The 22,148-nt window shown below is 47.4% G+C and overlaps 1 protein-coding gene and 3 pseudogenes across 1 annotated transcript in view; all 4 read right to left on the bottom strand.

Annotated features, from left to right (window-relative positions):
- The window catches only part of KCNH5 (potassium voltage-gated channel subfamily H member 5), a 199,795-nt gene that overhangs the window by 128,483 nt on the left and 49,164 nt on the right, over positions 1-22,148 (bottom strand). The window contains exons 5-6 of the mRNA XM_066612337.1: positions 10,586-10,701; positions 9,079-9,471 (exon numbers count right to left, since the gene is read on the bottom strand). Of these exons, the coding sequence (XP_066468434.1) occupies positions 9,079-9,471; positions 10,586-10,701 (509 nt within the window). The remainder of the gene's footprint in view (positions 1-9,078; positions 9,472-10,585; positions 10,702-22,148) is intronic.
- LOC136637832 (5S ribosomal RNA) lies at positions 1,959-2,078 on the bottom strand (annotated as a pseudogene).
- LOC136637072 (5S ribosomal RNA) lies at positions 7,389-7,508 on the bottom strand (annotated as a pseudogene).
- LOC136637598 (5S ribosomal RNA) lies at positions 11,338-11,456 on the bottom strand (annotated as a pseudogene).

The following is a 22,148-nucleotide window of genomic DNA, read 5'->3' as shown; positions in this document are numbered from 1 at the left end:
AAATATGATCAAGATTTGCATATTTTCTCTTCTGTCATGAGTGCCGAGGTGAGAAACAGTGCTTTTCCTGGTCATGACCTGCTCAATGACATCACGTCCTCCTTGATGACATCACATCCAGACTTCAGCAGGTATCATGAATGCTGTTCAACCCACTGCATGAAACAAGTTTGACACCTCTGAGTTAGACCATCTCCTTCTACCTTCACTCCATTGGTCTACTCTCTCTGGTTCCTCTCTGCCTGCACTCTGGTTCCCTCCTTTGATTCTCCCTCTCCCCTTTACCTAGGCTTTCCTATCTTCCCTTTCTCTTCTTAAGGTCAGAGCTGCTCATCAAGGAAAGGCAGAGACTCTCCATCCACTGTGCCCCCTTTCACAACAGCTGGGCAGTGGAGCCAGTCACTTCTGGAGGCTTCACCATCACTACAAACCACAGCTATCATCACCACCTTCCCCCTTTGTTCACTGCAATACAGAATACTCCCTGTTCGCTTTCTGCTCACTTTCTGCATTGCATTCAGATTTCCACCCTGGAGAACCTCCAGGCGTACTGCCATTATTTCCCCCCCACCAATTCCCTGCGGTGTGCAGCAACTTAAATGTTACAAATCTACACTGCTGCCATCAGCGTTCTTCGAAGTCTGCATCCAAGAGGATTACTTCATTTCCCTGGTTTCCTGAGCAAAACCGCCTTTCCCTTCCTTCCTTTCTTCTCCCCTAATACCAATGAGTAAAAAGAGAGAAGGCCTCAAAGCATCTCCGCAAAGCTTCAGAGACTGAACAAGCCCTCAATTAGACCCGGCATTCATTAGTATGTCTCTCACAAAGGATTTGAATTTAAATAACGTGTGCCCAACATCTGTTTCTCCACTAATATATACAGTGCATGGGGGGGGAGGGGACATGTTTGAGAAGGGTAATTAAAATTCAATACCTATACCCTCAGTGATCAGTTATAAATCTTGCATAAACGGAGACACTGTAAATATACGCTTCAGGCCAACTTCATCCTTGGGGTACCTTTGCTAACTTTTATTGGCTTGATTTGGTTGATTACCTAGGAGCAGCATGTATAAACTAAATTTCCCTTTACCCTTTCATGCCACAAAATATTTATGGCATCCCATCTTTTACATCATTTCCCCAGTATGCCACAGATTATAGCTTTCTGCACAAGTAAGGCCTTCAGGGCCACAAGACAATGGAAAACACACACTCTCGAGACTATGTTTTGTTGTGACTACGGGTGCACAAGAGCCCTGGTCAATGCCAAAGACTTCCCATAGCCACTCATGCATGTTCTCCTTCTTCCCTTATGCCTCAAAAGGGAGGGGATACGTATACAAATTTCACTTCTCTGTGACATTGTACAGCAGTGGCATAGCTAGAGTGGATGCCAAGCACTAAGTATTGCAGAGAGCCTCATCACAGCATGAAAGTAGTCCCTCCCCTTCAGAACCATTCCAGGTGGGCTGAGCAAAATGGAAGCAGAATGCCTGGCTTTGAAGGGGGAGAGAGAGGGGCTGTTTGCAAGCCATGGTGAGGCTTCCTGCAAAACTTAATCCTCTGCACCCCCTCTAGCTACGCCACTGTTGTACAGTACTTATACTTGCTCTGTTCCCTGCCCCTGTAGTGAGGGTTACTTCCAGAGCTCCACTGAGAGAAAAACTCTGGGGAGAGGTCATTTGGGGGGGGGGAAGGGGGGGAGCATGAGAGAAGAGGGTGATGAACTCATGCTTCTCTCCCAGCTGCTAATTCACAGCCTTATGTTGCTGGGAAGATGTACTTAAAGATCTACTGAGAGAAAAATAGTTGACAAAAGGCCGTTTATGGGGGTTCCTTTAAAAGACACCCCCACCACTCCACTTTATAAGGATTTAGCAATAACTCATATGTGTAACTGTACATGTGCCTACCTGGTTGGCTGGCAACCTTCAGTCTCGAAAGACTATGGTATAAGCCTACAGCACCCAGTATTCCCAGGCGGTCTCCCATCCAAGTACTAACCAGGCCTGACCCTGCTTAGCTTCCAAGATCAGATGAGATCCAGTATGTGCAGGATAACAGTTGCTGCTGCCTACCTAGTCTGGTTCAAAATTAGCAGGAGTCCTGTTCTCCTTTATACCTGCTCCCCCTGGGGGCAATCCTGTGTGGGGCTTCCCACCCTCTCCACCAGACATTAAAGAAGCCAGGGTTAGGTTTGAGTATTAATGCACATTAGGTACATTCTCATTATAATCATCAGCTCATCTCCATTTTCCGTAGCACTCTGGGATCCGAGCTCATAAACCTTCCATTCAAGGGCTTTACGAGAAGTAACGCTTCTGGTAAATTATAGAAAACTGTAGTACTTCTGAGCTAATTGTGTTAGCTTTTCATTTATAAGGCTTGTAATGCTCAGCGAATGTTAACACACGGAGGTTTTCTGCACCACTGGTGAGGAAATGAGGTGAACTACAGCCACATCTATCACATCAGCCACAGAAATTCATTCCATTGAAAACGAGTCTCCCGTTTCTAACCCAGGCTTGCAAGTAGCCATTCGCCCTTGGCTTCTGCCATGGAGCTGTGCCAACAGAGCATGAGCTGCGTGCAATGGTGGCTGGGGGATCAGAAAGCCAGTAAGTAAAAATGTCTACTTACCTCCTGGTAGGCTGCTTAGGGTGCAATCCTACTCTGCGCTGGAATAGGCAAACCAAGAGGCTTGCGCTGTAACCAGCGCGGGATAGGGGCCCAAAGTGGCTCAGCCAGAGGTAAGGGGAAACTTTTCCCCTTACCTCTGGGTAAGGCACACAGGCCCCAATGGGTCTCCTCGGACTTCCACTATCTCCTGAGGTGGCACAAGTCCAAGGAGAGCACAATAGCTTTAAGCTGCTCCAAACTCCCTTTGAACGGGGGTTGGGATCTGGCATAACTGCTTGGTGCCAGCCCTACCTCTCCGCCCGCCCGCCCGCCCCTGGGGCTGCCCACCGCCCTCCCCCCCACCCTGGAATATCTCCCTCCCGCCTCCTCCCCACCCACCCCAGATCCTTGCATCGGCCCAGTGGGGCTGATGCAAGGCTTGGGGTCTCCATTGGTGCAGAGGCTTGTGTCAGCCTCTGCAGGGCGGCTCGCCTCTGTGCGACAGCCTTGCCAACTCCCAAAGAGGTGCAAACTTGCCTTATGGACTTGCACCAGCCCAAGGGCACCTCTGGATTGTGCCCTTAATTGCCAATGGGTCTCCCTGAACCCACATCAGCTATTTTGCTGGACTAAGTCCATTTACGGCAATACCTGCAACGTGCTCAGCAGCGGGACTCCAGTTTCTATAGCAATGTGGCCTTTATGACCATGGATCACATGATTCACTTTTGTAAAGACCTCATCTTATGGGGGTATAAAGTTATAGCTGTTAAGTATGTAGGTCAGTAAAACATGACCTGGAAGAAGAGGGGCATACAATTCAATACAACAAACAGTTGTAGAAAAGAGCTCAGAACCCAGAAGAGTCCCCTGGAAGACAGAAGTGACATCACAAGGGGCAAGGACCATAGAGAAGACCAAAGAGGTCAGTGTGCCGTAAGAATAAAAACATTGAGAATTGCTGCCCTAAGCAAAACAGTACTTGACGCCTCTCCTAAGGCTACAATCCTATTCACACTTTCTTGGGAGTAAGCCCAATTGACTATAATGGAACTTACTTCTGAGTAGACATACATAGGCTTGGTCTCTAAGACATCTCCAGCCAATTAGTTGCAAAATGCAGACTTTTGCCTCGTTTTCTGGCTATTTTCCAAATCCCAACTGTTTTCCTCCCCACTCAATCATATGAGGTTTTGTTGTAGCTAACACCCACCATCTATTAAAGCCCCTTAAGGAAACATATGTTAGCCATCATGTGCTGCTCGCTCCAAAAATATCAGCTGAACACCTCTGGTAATTAGCAAGCAATCAGGTTATATAAAAGATCTAGTTCTCTCTTCATTTGACACTACACAGTAGAATTGCCGCTAAACATTCTTCCACGTGGTTCTTCTGGATCTTCCCTAATACTCCTTTTCCACACCTAATCTCCTCTTTATCATGTCAACTTAGCTCTCCATCACTACTTGGGATTCTCCTCATCCTGTTTTTTGCTGTTCTTGTCACATCAACCAGCTCTTTCCAGAATTGCCGTGATCTTCCTGGCTCAATATTTTATAGCAGGTAAACCTGCACCTCCAGTAGGGCATGAAAAAAAACAAATTGGAGCTTTCTTTGTGAACAAAGTACCCAAATCCCATTTCCTCCACATTGTGTGACCTCCTTCTATAGTATCACAACATTCTGCAAGCAAACAGCAGCTAATGCAGAGTCTTCAACAAGTGCATAAACTTCCCAAGGACTGAAATGTTCCATTTCCAACTGGTACATGTTGCCGAATACATTTCAAATTACAATCTTTTGACATAAGGTCAGGTCAGACCTTCTGTCAAGTCAGATCATTTGTCCATTTAAACCTCACCTTCCTTGCATGCTGCAGTTCAAGGTGGCAGGCATGTCAGCTACTGACCAGTTCAGAACCTACTTAGCTTCAGCAAACATACTGTTTCATTTATCCCCCCCATCCCCCAGATCACACCCAGGGACCTAACCCATTCTTGTTTATGCTAGCTGGTAGCAGTTCTGAAAATATCAGGGAAAGGACTTTCCAGTGGTGTAGACTCAAGTCCCATGACTTGCTGCCAAGTCAGACTTAAGTTCCATCAATCACTGACTCTAATTCAACCTGAGACTGAGAGACTTGTGGCTCGACCCAGCTGGGCGGTAGGGAGTAGGCACCTGGAACTGCTTGCTATGGGGGGTGCTTACAACTCCATCCACACACACACACCACTACCACATCCCTTTTTTCTTTAGAGACTTGAGTTGTGACTTGAGGCTTGAACGACTTGAGAATTTAAGCAAGGACTTGAGAGTAGAAATGAGACTTGGGGTTAGGGACTTGAATACATCATTGGGAATTTCCCCAGCCATTTCACTTGAGATCCTTTAATCTGGAGATGCCAGGAATTAAATCTGAGTCTTACTGCCTAGAAAGTACATGCTGTCTCTCAAGTTCATGAACTGTGGCTGGAATTTGTTGTCAAACACTTTTTGTTTAGCCAGTGAAGCAGTGGCATCACCAGGGTTTGTGTCAGCTGGTGCGGAAGGCCAGTTCATTACTCCTATGAGGGATCTCTTCCTATGCAGTGGGCGGGGCAACCCCCTGGGCAGTGGGCATTGTGATGTACCATCACCCCTCCCATTGGTTTTTTGGCTCTAACATTTGATAGAATATAGTTATTTCAATGTGTTTTATTTCATCGCATTCTTCATGAAATTACACTTTGATTGATATATAATGTGATGGAATTATTGGAAAATACCAAGATTTAAAAATTTTTGGTGAGTAGTGGTGTCATCCCCTGTGCGCGCATCACCTGGTGTGACCCGCATCCCCTTAGTGACGCCACTGCAGTGAGGTTCAGATTTCTTGCTTCTTTCCCACACAGGCAAAGTAAATGAGTCCCTTTAGTAGAGAAGCAGTGGGCACTGGAATCATTATATTGGTGCTCTGCCCTGGCGCCATTTTGAAATGGCAAAACCAGTTTGGTGCCAGTTGAATGTCATGAGTAATTCCCACGATCCTGAAATAATTCCCCATTTCAAAAGCCTTTGTCAAAAGCAATTATTTGTTAAAATGTAACTCTTGAGTCAGCTCCTGCTTGGAGACAGCATTCCTTTACAAATGGATTGCTAGAAAGAAGGCAGCTTTGCACCACTGAACAGTTTGTGCATTTTCAAATGCACAAGGAATCAATCATTGAATGATAATTGTGCCTCACATCTTTTTTCACCCCTCATCAAAAAGCAGCCAAGTGTGGGATTTGGGGTTGATCAGGGCTGTGACGTGTGAGATGAGAGAGGTTAAACAGCCCTTGGGCTGATTCTCCAACTAAATCACCTGTGACCAGAAGCTAAGAAGAAAACTAGGTATCTCCTCAGAAGCTTATGGAAACTGGGGAAAGTGAAAGGACTGGTGGAGGCAAATGGGCAGAGAGGTGCTTTTGCCAGTCTACTGCCAGAGGCAACTGCCTCTTGGATGTGCCAGTCTTAAGACCAACAAGGGAGACAAGATTTGAATCAAGAACTTCCTGATTGTCAGTCCAGTCTTTTAACCTTTGCGGCACATCAGCTCACTTAAGGAGAATGAATCTGATTATTCTTGAACTGATAGAAGACTTGTGAATTGGGGGGGGTCGCTAGGGGGCTGGGGAGACCACCATGGGTGACACCCCAGAGAGGGAGTGACACCAGAATGACTGCATTTGTTACCGGTGGTGCAAAAGCACACCAATGGTAGAAAATGGTTAACACTCTACAGCCTGATCCTAACCCGGGGCAGCACTGGCAGGCTGTGTACTGACCTGGCAATGGCCATTATAAATGTGCCATAAGGCACATTGTAGTGGCTTGAAGCTGAGTGGTGCTGGCAGAGAGACCAGTGCCAGTTGGCGCTGGGCTTGTGCACCGGTGGAATGCGCAGGAGGTCTGTGCAGTGGTAAGTATTCCACCAAGAAGCAGAAAAGCCTTCTAGGGTAGGGGAGGGAATGGGAGGGAGGGGCCAAACTGGGTGAGGGTGGGTGGGCAGCCCAGGGGGGCAGTTAAGGCCTAGGAGGGGGCAGGGGTGGCAGCAGAGGCTGCTGCCGAATCCCATTCTCCCTCCTGGACCTCAGAGCCCAACAGGTCTTCTCCGTCCTGTGCCAGCTAAATAGCTGGTGCAGTTCTGAGGAGATCCATAGGGGCTACTGCAGCTCTACACAGGAGACCTCACACATCTTTCTTGGCCCCACAGGATACAGCAGCAGCCCTTTGGGTGCCACTGAATCCCCCGGCATGGTAGCCAAGGATAGGACTGGGCCCTGAGTTACTAAATCAATGCTTAAAATCAGCGATATAAAGCACAGAATGGTTTATAACAACAAACCATTTAAAACCATTTTATTTATTTAAAACATTTTATTTTTGAATAAAATAAGTTTTGTTTAAAAATGCACGATACCGCAATGTATAGGTGTCATTTTAATTTTGCTAATTGTCACGATTATTGCCGTAACATTCAGTGATCTACAGTAATTATGATTTACAAATAACATTAGAATAAAAAAAAACATTACTAAGGATTCTGTATGGTCTCGTATGGGAGGGTGTCCTTAGGGGTGACACCATGATTTCTCACACCAGGGGGCACTAACCGTAGTGATGCTTCTGATGTGAAACTCCAGGATGTGGGATTCCAAGAGATGTATTTCTCCCTATTCATTTCAAGAGCACTGTGATAGCACACTGATGGTTGGCAACCTTCGGTCTCGAAAGGCTATGGTATAAGACTACAGCACCCGGTGTTCCCAGGCGGTCTCCCATCCAGGTACTAACCAGGCCTGATCCTGCTTAGCTTCTGAGATCAGACGAGATCAGGCATGTGCAGGGCAACAGTTGCTGCACTGCATCATTTTTTTTTTTATTTTTCTGTTTCATCCCCAAACCAAGCTGTTCCCCTATAACTCAGTGTGTTTGTGTGTGTGTGTTCATAGAGTTTACTCCAGAATAGAATCATTTGTTAAGCAATATGGTCCTAGCAATTAAAAAAAAAAAAAGAGTAACACATAAGTGGTTGCCAATGATAACAGCACAGCATGCCAAAAGAGGAATTTGCGCACTGAATGGAGACCCACCACAACAGATTACTGCATTGCTTTGTGCAAAATTACTGTACATTTGGGGCATTATCACAGCAAACCACTCCTTATTCACAACTAATAATAAAACACTCATCATGTTGACAGGCAGGGCTTGTGGAGAAGGGGGACGTTAAAACTACAAGGACACCTAGGGAGTACGGGACTCTGTTCTTCCTATATCCTCATGTGGCATCTCTGGCTATGAAGTCTGCCGGGGTTTTCCACTCGCTTCCAACAATGTTCCAAAGTGCACCCACTTATTTACAGGACAAAGCATAGGTGGCACAACCTGAAGTGCTGCCCCCCCCATGTTGATACTGAGGCTGCCACTCATGCAGTCTTGTCAAACCCAGGAGCGCAAGACTTCCGGTTGTATTTAAAGGGACTGCGTGCATGAAGGAGCTCCTCTGTTCACACTGACCCTGTGATTAAAGCCAGAAGTTCTGCACTTCTGGCTTTGAGGAAACTGCACGAGGAGCATCAAAAGATGAGCATGAACCAGACATTTGTCTCAGCAGTGCGCTGGAGAGAAGTGGTGGCAGCAGACTTGGGGTGAAACAAACCAAATCCACCAACCCCTCGGAACCCCTCACAATCCACCATTGATACAGGTTGGCCCTCCTTATCCGCCGGTTTCAGACCTGTGGATTTGACTTACTGTGGGTCTTGACCAGTGCCCGGAGGCCCTCACTGAACCTCTCAGACGCAACCACAAGTGCCTTCTGGTCGTGCCCAGGAGGTGTTCTGAGGCATGGGGGAAGCCACACACCTCAGAAGGCCTCCCAGAAGCTTCTGAGTGGCACTTCTGGTTTGAAGAAAAACTGATAGCCTCTAAGAAGCCTCTGGGAGGCCTTCTGAGGCATGCAGAGACCTTGCACAGCCTCCCCACGCCTCAGAACACCCCCAGATGTGATTGGAAGGCAATTCCCGTTGCATTCAGAGGTTCTCTAAGGGGTACTCCATGGATCTCAATATCTGCAGGTATCTGCAGTGGGACTGGGAATGGATTCCCAGGGATACTGAGAGCCAACCAATACAATCTGTTCCGCCTCACTTCAGGGATCCATTTGTCTATATTAGTCCTTTTCTTCTAGATGCTCTGTTGTTCATTGCTACTGTCAACTTTCAGGTGCTAGTTTTTTCTGGTTTAATTCTGCTCTTTAGATAGTCTGCTTTATACAGCATCTTCTTATAGTCTATTTCTAAATCCCATTCTCTCAGTGGAAGAGAGTTAGCTTCAAACTGATTTCACATTTGAGTTGTGACATGTCCAGAATACAGGAAACAGCAACCATGTTCAAGCATTCCAGGACCAATTTGAGTTGAGATGGCTTACCTCATCTACGTTTTCAAAGGCATTGATGATGTCATAAGGTAAACATGATAAGAGGTCTATCACAAACCACGTTTTCAGGTAGTTCATCCTGATGAGTTTGGGGTCGGAGATGACTTCCCCACCAGGGCCCACAAAGGTTGTATGAAAATTCAGTACAATGTCCACCAGAAAAATAACATCTACCACACTATCCAGGACCAGCCATGCGATGTTGTTTTGTTTTGTTTTGAAGGACACGTTGTAAGGGACCATGATGGCCGTGTAGAAGGTAAGAATTAAGATGACCCAATCCCAGGTGGTCTTAAATGCACAGTAGTGTAAAATTATATGTGGTGGTGTCTTGGGGGCTTCTTGCTTGTATTGTGGAAGAATATCAGAGCCCAGCTGGAGAACCTGGAACAAAAGATATGCAGATAAGCTTTAGCAGTAGATTAGAAAGTGAGTTCAAGTCACAATTTAGTTTCAAAATAGTTTTGAGCAGTGGCGTAGCTAGAGGGGGTGCAAAGCACTAAATTTTGCAGGGAGCCTCACCACAGTGTGCAAGCAGTCCCTCCCCCTCCCCTTCAGAGCCATTCCGGGCACGGGGAATGACCCCATTTTGCTCTTTCCACCCGGAATGGCTCTGAAGGAGAGGGGAAGGGGCCACTTGCATGCTGCAATGAGGCTCCCTTCAAAACGTAGTGCTTTGCACCCCCTATAGCTACACCACTGGTATCAAGTCCATTCCTAAATTTAATCCTGTCATCCTTCTGAAAACACAATGGGATCTGGGGATCTCCCACCCTAACCTTACCAACTGCAGCCTCCATCTGAAGCCTTGCTTCCTATCCCACTACCATCCAAGGTAGGGGTGTTGGGGACACAGGGTAGAGTCTTCTCAGTGGCAGTCCCCCATCTGTGAAATTATTTCCCCAGGAGGCCCAACTGGTCCAGACGCTGCCCATTTTTAAGCAGGCAGCAAAAATGTGTTTGTTTCATTAGAGTTTCCACTTGAATTCTTCTAGGTCTTCTGTACATTCATTATGTATTTTGTTGTTGGTTGCTCTGCAGTATTATTTTAATTCTTGCTTTTAAAAGTTGATTTTATATTTCTCTGTTGAAATCCTGTAAGCTGCTTTAGCAGTTCTGTCATGGGATTGAAAAGCAGCCAAGGAATGTTTTAAATAAATAAATAAACTAGAAACCAGCAGCCCAAGATTTTGCTACGTACACCTAATCTGCAGCTTGCACCTTAGATGTGGCTGATGGTTCCACTATCTGCTCTGCTTCTCTCCAGCTAATTTAATTTGAGAGGCAGGAACATGTCATAAGAACATAAGACCATAAGAACATAAGAAGAGCCCCGCTGGATCAGGCCTTAGGCCCATCTAGTCCAGCTTCCTGTATCTCACAGTGGTCCACCAAATGCCTCAGGGAGCCCACAAAACAACAAGAGACCTGCATCCTGGTGCCCTCCCTTGCATCTGGCATTCTGACGAAGCCCATTTCTAAAATGTCTGACACTTACTTCGGCTAATCGCGAGTGCTTATGAACCACCTCTGCTTTGTTCATAGGAGTTAGCTGCTGCAGAACACTCCGGCTGTTTGTCAAAGCTCGTGTCAACCGTGCAAACTTAGTCCATCCTGCAGAAAGGACGGAAAAGTTCATCAGTTGCAGTGATCATTATGAGTGATGCCATCACATAGCCAGTCATTCTTTTATTTTTATAGTTCCAGTGAACACATCCAAGTAAAATCGTTTATAATATAGGAGGACCCCTGCATCCGTGGATCCCGTATTCACAGTTTCAGTTAATTGTAGATGTGGGAGAGCTCCCCAGTGCTCCCCCACACCACTGGGAGGTGAGGGTTGCTGGGCTCCCTCCCCCTCTGGAGAGTCTTCTGATCTCTGGAGAGGTCACACATATCTGCCTGCAGTCTCTGAGGGCCTTAGAATGGTCATTTAGGCAAAAAAAAAAAAAAGTCACTTCTGCTTTTATCCGCTTTTATTCACCCCCCTGCTTCCTGTTAGCTATGCCACTGTTTTCACTTTCCTTCAAGTCTTGCCTGGGGGGGGGGCGGCTGCCATATGCATGTCAAATGAGGTTCAGCAGCAACTCTGCTCTGTCTTCCTGAGCAGCCTCTGCCTGCCTGCATTCCAGAATCTATACAGTTTCTCACACTAATTTAAAAGGTGTTGGAAAGATGGACCTGAGAAGGTCAACAATTCCCTGGTTACCAAATGGTTGGCAACCTTCAGTCTCAAAAGACTATGGTATAAGCCTACAGCACCCGGTATTCCCATGCGGTCTCCCATCCAAGTACTAACCGGGCCTGACCCTGCTTAGCTTCCGAGATCAGACAAGATCAGGCACATGCAGGGTAACAAAATCAGGAACTTGCAAGTGCTGAGCAGAGCTGCTCTGCATGGCATGCCACCAGGGTTAAACGTTGGAATCTCTCCCTGGCCGGTGATGGATTCCCAGGCGAGGAAGTTGTGGTTCTGCCTGTCCAAGCTGGTCACTGGCTCTCTATAGTTGCTGCTAAGGCATCCAGTTCTAGCTGGGATTTTGCCTGAGCAACAGTTGTTTTTCATGGCTCTGCCTTTTTCTGTTACTTGGCTGGCTCCCCAATTTTGTCTTTCTGTTTTGACTCCTGGCTGGTTCCTTCAGCTCTGACCTGGCTGGCATAGCTCCCATCTTCCACTAGACAACTGCCTCCATTTCAGCCCCGACAGCACCTGAAGAATAACTCACAGAGTGCTGCTCGTAGGCCACGCGCCTGACTTCTTAAATATTTAGAGAACAGATCCTATGATGATGAGTTCCATCAATCTTCCTTGGCAAGCCAAATGGTAGCTGGACATGGGCCAAATGCTCTTTTTCTCTTGTGGTTTTAAATCCTACCCAGCTGCCCTGTAGGATGGCGACAACATACAGAGAACGCTGGAGGCTACAGAGGAAGAATATGCATATTGGAGCAGCTGGACAACTGAAACCATGCTGTCTCCCTCTCCATAAGCAGAAGTAGCAAAGAGTGCTCTTGGTGGAGTAGCTGGAGGGGGGCGGAGCACTCAGGGTGGCAGGGAGCCTCAGTGAGGCGGGCAAGCAGCCCCTCCCTTTGGAGCCATTCCCGGCGGAGGGAGCAAAACGGAGCCGTATGGCTCCGTTTTGCTCCCCCCGCCGGGAATGGCTCCAAAGGGAGGGGCCACTTGCCCGCTTCACTGAGGCTCCCTGCCAGCCTGAGTTCTCCGCTCCCCTTCCAGCTACGCCACTGAGTGCTCTAGCCACTTTTGGAGCAGCAAACATGCAAGGTCAATATCCAAGACAACAGTCAAACTCAGTGATTTCCATCTTTTTCATCTCACAGCACACTGCTAACTGTCAAGGCACACCATCAGTTTTTTGATAATTAACAAGGCACACTACACTGTCAGTGGTGGGGGGCTCAAATCCCCCAATGGCCCTTCTAAATGACCCTCCCCCAAACTCCCATGGCACACCTGTGGACCATTCACGGCCCACCAATGTGCCGCGGCACAGTTGAAAATCGCTTCTCTAACTCAACTGATGGGTGGCTTGGCCATTCTAGGACAATGTTTGATGCTAGATTTGGAGCCTGTAAAAGAAGTGGAGCCTGGAATGGACAGTACAAAGCTCTTTCCAGGGTTGGCCTGTCCATGAGGTCATCAGAGGCAGCCGCTGGCAAATTTGCTGGCAAATCACAACTGCCCAATATCTGCTTGCTCTTGATGCCGCCTTCGTTTGTCTGAATTATCTTCGTTTAGTCAGCTATTTTGAATTTCTGATGGCAGATGGTCATTCAGTCAAGATTTATTCCCAGAGGTCATTAATCTGCATACTGATCAGATTAAAGCGCTTTATTTTTTTTTCTCCTCGTTTTTCCACTTTAAATGATAGAGCATGCTTTCTGCTGACCCCTTCTTCCAGGTCTTTTAGTGCTTACCGAATATAGAATACCGGTTGAGTCTCATTATTCACAAGGGTTCCATTTCCAGAACTTACGTGGATGGCACAAATTGCATTAAAGCAAATCCTTTTAAAAAGAATGTCCCTTTGCCAGGCCTTGCTGATCTTGCGGATCTTGTGATGTAAAACTAAGAGCCCAATCCTATACTCCCACAGCAGCTGCAAGCGGCATCTTGGAAGAAGGGGACTTTTGTCCCTTCCCCCAGGTAAAGGGAGTAGCCCCGCAATGGGTCGGTGGTGAAGTAAGAGCCTTCATGTCAGATGCCGAGTCCGATGAGAAGGCTCAGGATCTGGTGGAGCATCGATACACTGGTCCCACCTCCCTCCCTCCCCATCACACCTCCCCCCACCCTCTCCCCCGTCTTCTCCCCACCTTCTGCCTGCTTCCCCCCTCCCAGAATGCTTCCTCCCCCCCATCCTAGCTCTGACCAGAGAAGCAATCAATGGACAAATACTACTTATACATTACCATTTCGTCAATGGAGAGGCCTTGTTTTTTTATGGATCACACTGGGTAATTTAGACCAGCACTTCTAGGCTGATAAATTGCCACCCAGCCCATCGGTGAGAATCATGGAGGTTCTCCTAGGGGGAATTGTTAACAAAAGATAATCTCCCCCCCCCTTGCCTTGCCCAGCAATATCTGTCCAGTAGCCATTGTCCAGACAAGAGACAATAGATCAAAGAGCTGGTACTTAATATTTTGACTTGCAGATGCAAAGAGACCCCTCTCTCCTGGGGAGGCCTGGGGAGGATGCAGAATACATCAAAGGAAGGCCTTGGAAGGTCTTTCTTCAGATGTTTCTGTTGAATTTTTGGGGAAGATAAACCAGGCCTGGGGATTAGAACTGACATAGCATGACATTGACTATGGAAATGGCCACGTCCTTCCAAGGAAAACTTAGGATGGTTTACAAACTTTCCTCCCTCAGGGAATTCTGGTCACTGAAGAGTCACTGATGAGAAGCACTTCTGCATTTCCCATGGGCTGTGCGTGTCCTCCCAATGCCTTAGACTGCCTCCAGGATGCCGAGGGGTGTTCCTTCTAAAATAGGAGGATGCACATACCCATCTCAGCTTGTAAACTGTGATGGACTTTTCCTCCAGAAATGTGTCCAATCCCCTCTTAAAGGCATCTAGGTAAGATGTCATCACCACTTCCTATGCTAATGGGTTCTGAGCTGTGTGTGACAGATCAGGAGAGAGATCTTGGGGTGGTGGTGGACAGGTCAATGAAAGTGTCAACCCAATGTGCAGCGGCAGTGAAGAAGGCCAACTCTATGCTTGGGATCATTAAAAAAGGTATTGAGAACAAAACAACTAATATTATAATGCCGTTGTACAAATCGATGGTAAGGCCACACCTAGAGTACTGTGTCCAGGTCTGGTCACCACATCTCAAAAAAGACATAGTGGAAATGGAAAAGGTGCAAGAGAGAGCGACTAATATGATTACTGAGCTGGGGCACCTTCCTTATGAGGAAAGGCTACGGCGTTTGGGCCTCTTCAGCCTAGAAAAGAGGCGCCTGAGGGGGGACATGATTGAGACATACAAAATTATGCATGGGAAGGATAAATTGGATAGAGAGTTGCTCTTTACACTCTCACATAACACCAAAACCAGGGGACATCCACTAAAATTGAGTGTTGGGAGAGGTAGGACAGACAAAAGAAAATATTTCTTACTCAGCGTGTGGTTGGTCTGTGGAACTCCTTGCCGCAAGATGTGGTGATGGCATCTGGTCTGGATGCCTTTAAAGGGGATTGGATAAGTTTCTGGAGGAAAAATTCATTATGGGTTACAAGCCATGATGTGTATGTGCAACCTTCTGATTTTAGAAATGGGCTATGTCAGATGCAAGGGAGGGCACCAGGATGCAGGTCTCTTGTTGTCTTGTGTGCTCCCTGGGGCATTTGGTGGGCCACTGTGAGATACAGGAAGCTGGACTAGATGGGCCTATGGCCTGATCCATTGGGGCTGTTCTTATGTTCTTAACTACAATTCCCAGGAAGCCTTGCAGGTCTTCTTGTTGTCTGGTGTGCTCCCTGGGGCATTTGGTGGGCCGCTGTGAGATAAAGGAAGCTGGACTAGATGGGCCTATGGCCTGATCCAGTGGGGCCGTTCTTATGTTCTTAAGGAGTTCCACAGACTAATTACATATTGAGTAAAAAAATATTTTTGTCTGTCCTAACTCTCCCAATGCTCAATTTTTGTGGATATCCCCTGGTTTTGGTGTCTCCCTATCCACTCTGTCCATCCCTACATAATTTTGTATGTCTCAATCATGTCCCCCCTCAGGCACCTCTTTTCTAGACTGAAGAGCCCCAAACGCTTTAACTTTTCATCATAAGAGAGATGCCCCAGTCCAGTAATCATTTTGGTTGCTCTCTTCTGCACCTTTTCCATTTCCACTATATACTTTCTGGAATATGGCAACCAGAACAGGACACCCAAAAATCCTTAGCAATTGATCAAGAGTTTTAACTGATTGATTGAATATGGATAACTCTGCAGGGCCACCAATGAAACATGCACTTCATGCTAGTGCTCTCCAGGTGGCCGACAGATATTACTTATCTCTTCGTAGGCCACCCAGCTGTCAATGGGTCTCCTTGGACCGAAGCCAGCTCTTTTGCTGGTGAAAGTCCAAGGAGAGTCAGTGGGTGGGTCATTTCCTGAAAAGGGGGATAGGATTCAGCATGAACCACTTCTGCCAAGATCCGCTCCCTCCCATCCACAAACTGCTCCGATCTTTCCCCAGCTTCCCATGACCCACCCCCACACTTTACTTGCTGCAGTGGGGCCTGTGTTGGCTATTGATGGGTGGGCAGAGCCCTTGAGTCCTTTGTGCTAGCAGCTCCACACCTCATGCTTCTCATGCCACTGTAACTGTATTTATGGCAGTGGATCGCAAGATGTGTATTGGCAACCTTCAGTCTCGAAAGACTATGGTATCGCGCTCTAAAAGGTGGTTCTGGCACAGCGTCTAGTGTGGCTGAAAAGGCCAATCCGGGAGTGACAATCCCTTCCACACCGGGAGCAAGTGCAGTCTGTCCCTGGTCTGTCTCCCTGGCTATGGGCCTTCCTTCTTTGCCTCTTAGCCTCAGACTGTTGGCAAAGTGTCTCTTCAAACTGGGAAAGGCCATGCTGCACAGCCTGCCTCCAAGCGGGCCGCTCAGAGGCCAGGGTCTCCCACTTGTTGAGGTCCATCCCTAAGGCCTTCAGATCCCTCTTGCAGATGTCCTTGTATCGCAGCTGTGGTCTACCTGTAGGGCGCTTTCCTTGCAAGAGTTCTCCATAGAGGAGATCCTTTGGGATCCGGCCATCATCCATTCTCACGACATGACCAAGCCAACGCAGGCGTCTCTGTTTCAGCAGTGAATACATGCTAGGGATTCCAGCACGTTCCAGGACTGTGTTGTTTGGAACTTTGTCCTGCCAGGTGATGCCGAGGATGCGTCGGAGGCAGCGCATGTGGAAAGCGCTCAGTTTCCTCTCCTGTTGTGAGCGAAGAGTCCATGACTCGCTGCAGTACAGAAGTGTACTCAGGACGCAAGCTCTGTAGACCTGGATCTTGGTATGTTCCGTCAGCTTCTTGTTGGACCAGACTCTCTTTGTGAGTCTGGAAAACGTGGTAGCTGCTTTACCGATGCGCTTGTTTAGCTCGGTATCGAGAGAATGAGTGTCGGAGATCGTTGAGCCAAGGTACACAAAGTCATGGACAACCTCCAGTTCATGCTCAGAGATTGTAATGCAGGGAGGTGAGTCCACATCCTGAACCATGACCTGTGTTTTCTTCAGGCTGATTGTCAGTCCAAAATCTTGGCAGGCCTTGCTAAAACGATCCATGAGCTGCTGGAGATCTTTGGCAGAGTGGGTAGTGACAGCTGCATCGTCGGCAAAGAGGAAGTCACGCAGACATTTCAGCTGGACTTTGGATTTTGCTCTCAGTCTGGAGAGGTTGAAGAGCTTTCTTTCTGATCTGGTCCGGAGATAGATGCCTTCTGTTGCAGTTCCAAAGGCCTGCTTCAGCAGGACAGCGAAGAAAATCCCAAACAAGGTTGGTGCAAGAACACAGCCCTGCTTCACTCCGCTTCGGATGTCAAAAGGGTCTGATGTGGAGCCATCGAAGACAACAGTGCCCTTCATGTCCTTGTGGAAAGATCTGATGATGCTGAGGAGCCTGGGTGGACATCCAATCTTGGGGAGAATCTTGAAGAGGCCGTCTCTGCTGACCAGGTCGAAAGCCTTTGTGAGATCTATGAAGGCTATAAAGAGTGGCTGTCATTGTTCCCTGCATTTCTCCTGCAGTTGTCTAAGGGAGAATACCATATCAGTGGTGGACCTGTTGGCTCGGAATCCACACTGCGATTCTGGATAGACGCTCTCTGCAAGTACCTGGAGCCTCTTTAGTACAACTCGGGCAAACAGCTTTCCTACAACGCTAAGGAGAGAGATGCCGCGGTAGTTGTTGCAGTCACCCCTGTCACCTTTGTTCTTGTACAGCGTGATGATGTTTGCATCCCTCATGTCTTGAGGTACTCCACCTTCTCTCCAGCAGAGACAGAGGATTTCATGCAGCTCAGTGACGATGATCTCTTTGCAGCATTTTAGGACTTTTTTGGATTTTGGATCGCAAGATGTGCTGCCATGAACCCAGGATAGGCCATAAAGCAATCATTTTAAAGAAAAAGGCATTCTTTTTATTTTTAGAAGGCACTGATGACAACAACTGTTACCCTGCACATGCCCAATCTTGTCTGATCTCAGAAGCTAAGCAGGGTCAGTCCTGGTTAGTACTTGGATGGGAGACCGCCTGGGAATACCGGGTGCTGTAGGCTTATACAAGCCTTATAGAGGCAAAGAAGGAAGGCCCATAGCCAGGGAGACAGACCAGGGACACACTACACTTGCTCCCAGTGTGGAAGGGATTGTCACTCCCGAATCGGCCTTTTCAGCCACACTAGACGCTGTGCCAGAACCACCATCCAGAGCACAATACCATAGTCTTCCGAGACTGAAGGTTGCCAACAACAATGAAGGCTTATACCATAGTCTTTCGAGACTGAAGGTTGCCAACCATTTACCCATGCCATGGAGTCACACACTGCATCCTATGGTGGGGGGTGGGGGGAATCAAGAGGCCTCATTGGAAAGTTTTGTTCTTACCTTTGAGTAAGCCCCCTTCACCATATAGGTCTACTTCAATCTGTGCCAGCTCTTTGGCACATGCAAGTCTGAGTGGACCCAAGGGAGCGTGGCAAGGCCAGGCAGGAGGTACAGCATATTGGTGATGCCTTTGGCACTGAAAACCCTCCCCATCTGACCCTGACATTGTCGTCCGGTGGCCTCAGCCCCCCATCCTCCCCCATTACTTCCCCTCCATGTCCACAGCACAACCCAGTCATAGGACTGACTCAAATTAAATTAAGAAATTTATTCAAAAATTCAAATCACTGCATTTTAATTAAAAATGCATGTTAATTCAAAAATCTGAATCGCTGCATTTTAAAATTAAAAAAAATTAATTAGGTAGTGAAATGTTGTAGCCCTCCTTAGGGAGCGACACCCTCCACATTTATTACACTTGGATGTAGCTGGTGAATCTTTCCATCCATCCGTTCTCCTTCTACAACAACTGCTAGGCCCAAGGCTCTTTGCTGCCAATGGTGGACAACTGAAAAAGCTGTGAACTTCTTCATGCAGAAAGGAGAGGAACCTTTCTTCCACATTCATTTAATTTTTTAGCAGCTCAAACCCATTCGTCAAGACTATTTGTGCTCAGAACATGGTGTCAGCCTTGGTCCTGAGCTGCCTACTCAAGCAAATGCAGAAGCACGGAGTCATTCTAGCCTTGGGGAAAACTAAGTTTTTTTGTGTGGATAGGAGCCGAACGTGTTCATTCGTCTACCTCTTCGAATCAATGAGCCATTCTGAAAATGACTTCTTGTGCAGTGGCTTGGCAGGACACAGGGGAAAGGACTGTACTTCCAGCCTTCTTGCTCATTTAAACTAATGAAAGCAAAACTGCCGCTTGCCAAAAAATCTATAGAGCGGTCCTGTAATTTAGGTCCTAGACATAAATATAATGCATGCCTTTCTGTTGGCTTCTCCTCTCATTCTGGAGCATTCCAGAGCCCGAGAGCATTGGTGGTCCTGATCCAACGCAATGAAAATGAATACAAGGTTTGGTCATTTACTGGCATCAACTATCTGCTGTCGAATGAAGAGAAAGTGAGCAAAAAGGAAGCACATCAGCAAGCATGCAACTGACACATGCATGGGAGCCAGGGGCAACCCCAACTCCCTGGCTTGCACCTGCCATGTTCCCCCAGGTGTTTGGGAATGTATGTCATTCCTTCGCACGTGGCATGTTCCTTGCAAGGAACATGGGCATAATAAGTTACTTTTCATTCAAATTGCACTCGTTCAATGGGAGACCTGGGTTCAAATTTTCACTCATGCTAGGAAACTCACTGGGTGGCCTTGGGAAGGTCACCCATCTAAGAGCCCTGCACCACATAGCCCTCAGTTCACCTAGCACTATCCTCACTACCTTTTAGGTACCAGGGAAAATCTTCTCTCTTGACATTTAACAGCATTGGAGGTCCTTTAATTGTTATATGACCCAATCCTAACCCCCCAGGTATGCCACTGGAATGGGCATTACAGTGGCGTCATGCACTTTCCGGCTGTTGAAAATGTGACACACTAAAGAGGGCAGCCTGGCCTCCACCAGAAGATGTGAGTGGCTGGAAGATGTGAGATCAGGGATGTCCGCCACTGCAGGTAAGAGGGCAGGAGGGTGGCAGGGAGGGGTGGACCAAAGTGGGAAGCAACTGGGGTGACAAGGAGGGTGGATCGGACCTGGGAAGTGTCTGGGTTCAGTGAGAGCACCACCCACCGAATCCTCACCTCCTTCTCGGTTCCGATCCACTTTCACAGGTTCGTGTGGCCTTGTGCCAGCAATACTGACCCATGGGAGGGCAGCAGGGTCTTACAAATGTACTTATAAATTTTCCCTTCCCCTAAGGAGGCCTCCAGAGGTCAAAACCGCCCTGCAGGATACAGTGGATGCCACACTGACCCAACTGCACCTTGGCACAAGTAGTTAGGAAGACTGAGATGTCAATTGTTGTTCTTGTTTTAAAGGAACAGATTCTTTCCATTCTATGGTCCAAAAGAGGTAGGTGCTAGCACTCTATGTAATCACATGAAAAGAGTTCTGCTGGTTCAGATCCAGCGGGACCCAATTATATCAAGAACCCAGTTGATCATAATGCCACCCCATAGGTGGGCCTCCCTAGACCTGAGCAAAAGTCTGCAATGCCACCTCTCGTGAAATGCCTCTACCCCCATAAGCGATGCTGTCCCTCCCACTCACCGCAGTGATACAGAACCTCATGCGACTCCAGGACCAGCCAGGGAAGCATTCTGAGGCTTCCTGGGGTCTTAAACTACACTTCCAAAAAGTGCAGTTTCCGAGCATGTTGGGATCCTCAGAGAGGCTCCCATGCAGTCGTAGAGGTGCGTGGACTTAGCATTTGCCCCATTCACAAAGCACTAGGTTCACTGCTAGGCAGGTTACAGGGGGAACAGAAATAGCTGAGTTGTGGCTGTGGCTGCCATTCAATTATCTCTGAGCCCAGCAAGCTAAGCAGGGTCAGGCCTGGTTAGTACTTGGATGGGAGACCGCCTGGAAATACCGGGTGCTGTAGGCTTATACCATAGTTTTTCGAGACTGAAAGTTGCCAACCATCTCCCTATACTGAACACTATCTCCTGATCTTGTCTGATCTTGGAAGCTAAGCAGAGTCAGGCCTGGTTAGTACTTGGATGGGAGACCGCCTGGGAATACCAGGTGCTGTAGGCTTATACCATAGTCTTTCGAGACTGAAGGTTGCCAACCATAACTAGTAACCCATGATAGGCTTGACCTCCATGGGTATCACAAACCCTTTGCTTAAGCCTTGTCCACATTTTGTGGCACTAAATTCCATCAACCAGATTACCCTCCAAACCAGTCTGTTACCACATTTTGCAGTGCTAAATTACACAAACTCATTATGTGTTGAGTGAAGCACTGTACCCTCAACCCACTATGCTGCTTATGGTGCCATAGTCCTTATAAGTGAGTTACCTCAGAATGTCAAATGCAAGGGAGCGCACCAGGATGCAAGTCACTTGTCTTGTGTGCTCCCTGGGGCACCTGGTGGGCCACTGTGAGATCCAGGAAGCTGGATTAGATGGGCCTATGACCTGATCCAGCAGGGCTGTTCTTATGTTCTTATGAGCCAAGGAGGAAGATTTATTGCCAGTGGGAAGGATGGGAATGTACATAAGTATTTCAGAGCCTAGTAGCACCAAGGGAACACAAGCTACAACGTCTACTATTTTTTCTTCAAGCAGGTTACTACAAATCCGCACCATTTTCAAATGTTTCCTTCCCAAGCAAATTCAGGGATCAAGTTCCACCCAGTCCTTTGCAGGTTTGCTCTGCTGAAAAAGCAGTCATTACTTACTCTCTCCTTAATAAAACATTAGCATAGCTCTATTTGGTTGCAATTAACCTCTTTGTCATGGCTTTGCCTCATCTTTGCAAACGGAAGGAAATAATGAAGGCCTTTAAATCAATGTGTCAAGAGTGGAGAGCGAGATTGTAATCGGTAACAAAAATGCTGAGGTTAACATCAATGCTTAGGGTCTAAGGACTGCCTTAGGGTGATTACAGTGGTTCAAAAGCTGATCCTTGCCCACATGAGTGTAAGTGACACCGTTAGGCAATGCAAGGGTCAGTGCTCTTGTCTTACAGTCCACTGTGCAATAGTTCACACAAATAGGGAAACATAAGTCGATACCGTTCTGATGCTAACACCTATTCATGTTGCACTAACTCACAAGAAGGGCAGCTATTTCCAAATCTGGGGCATTTAGTGGGCCACTGTGAGATACAGGAAGCTGGACTAGATGGGCCTATGGCCTGATCCAGCAGGGCTATTCTAATGTTCTTAGATAAAGTGGAAATGTGAGGTGCATAGCCAGCAGATTAATCACAAAAAAAGCTAAATTCTAAGCTATGTCTGTTCCTATAGAGCAGGCAT

Source organism: Tiliqua scincoides, chromosome 1 (assembly GCF_035046505.1).
Source record: "Tiliqua scincoides isolate rTilSci1 chromosome 1, rTilSci1.hap2, whole genome shotgun sequence".
NCBI lineage: Eukaryota > Metazoa > Chordata > Lepidosauria > Squamata > Scincidae > Tiliqua > Tiliqua scincoides.
This window is presented reverse-complemented; position numbering and strand designations above follow the sequence as displayed.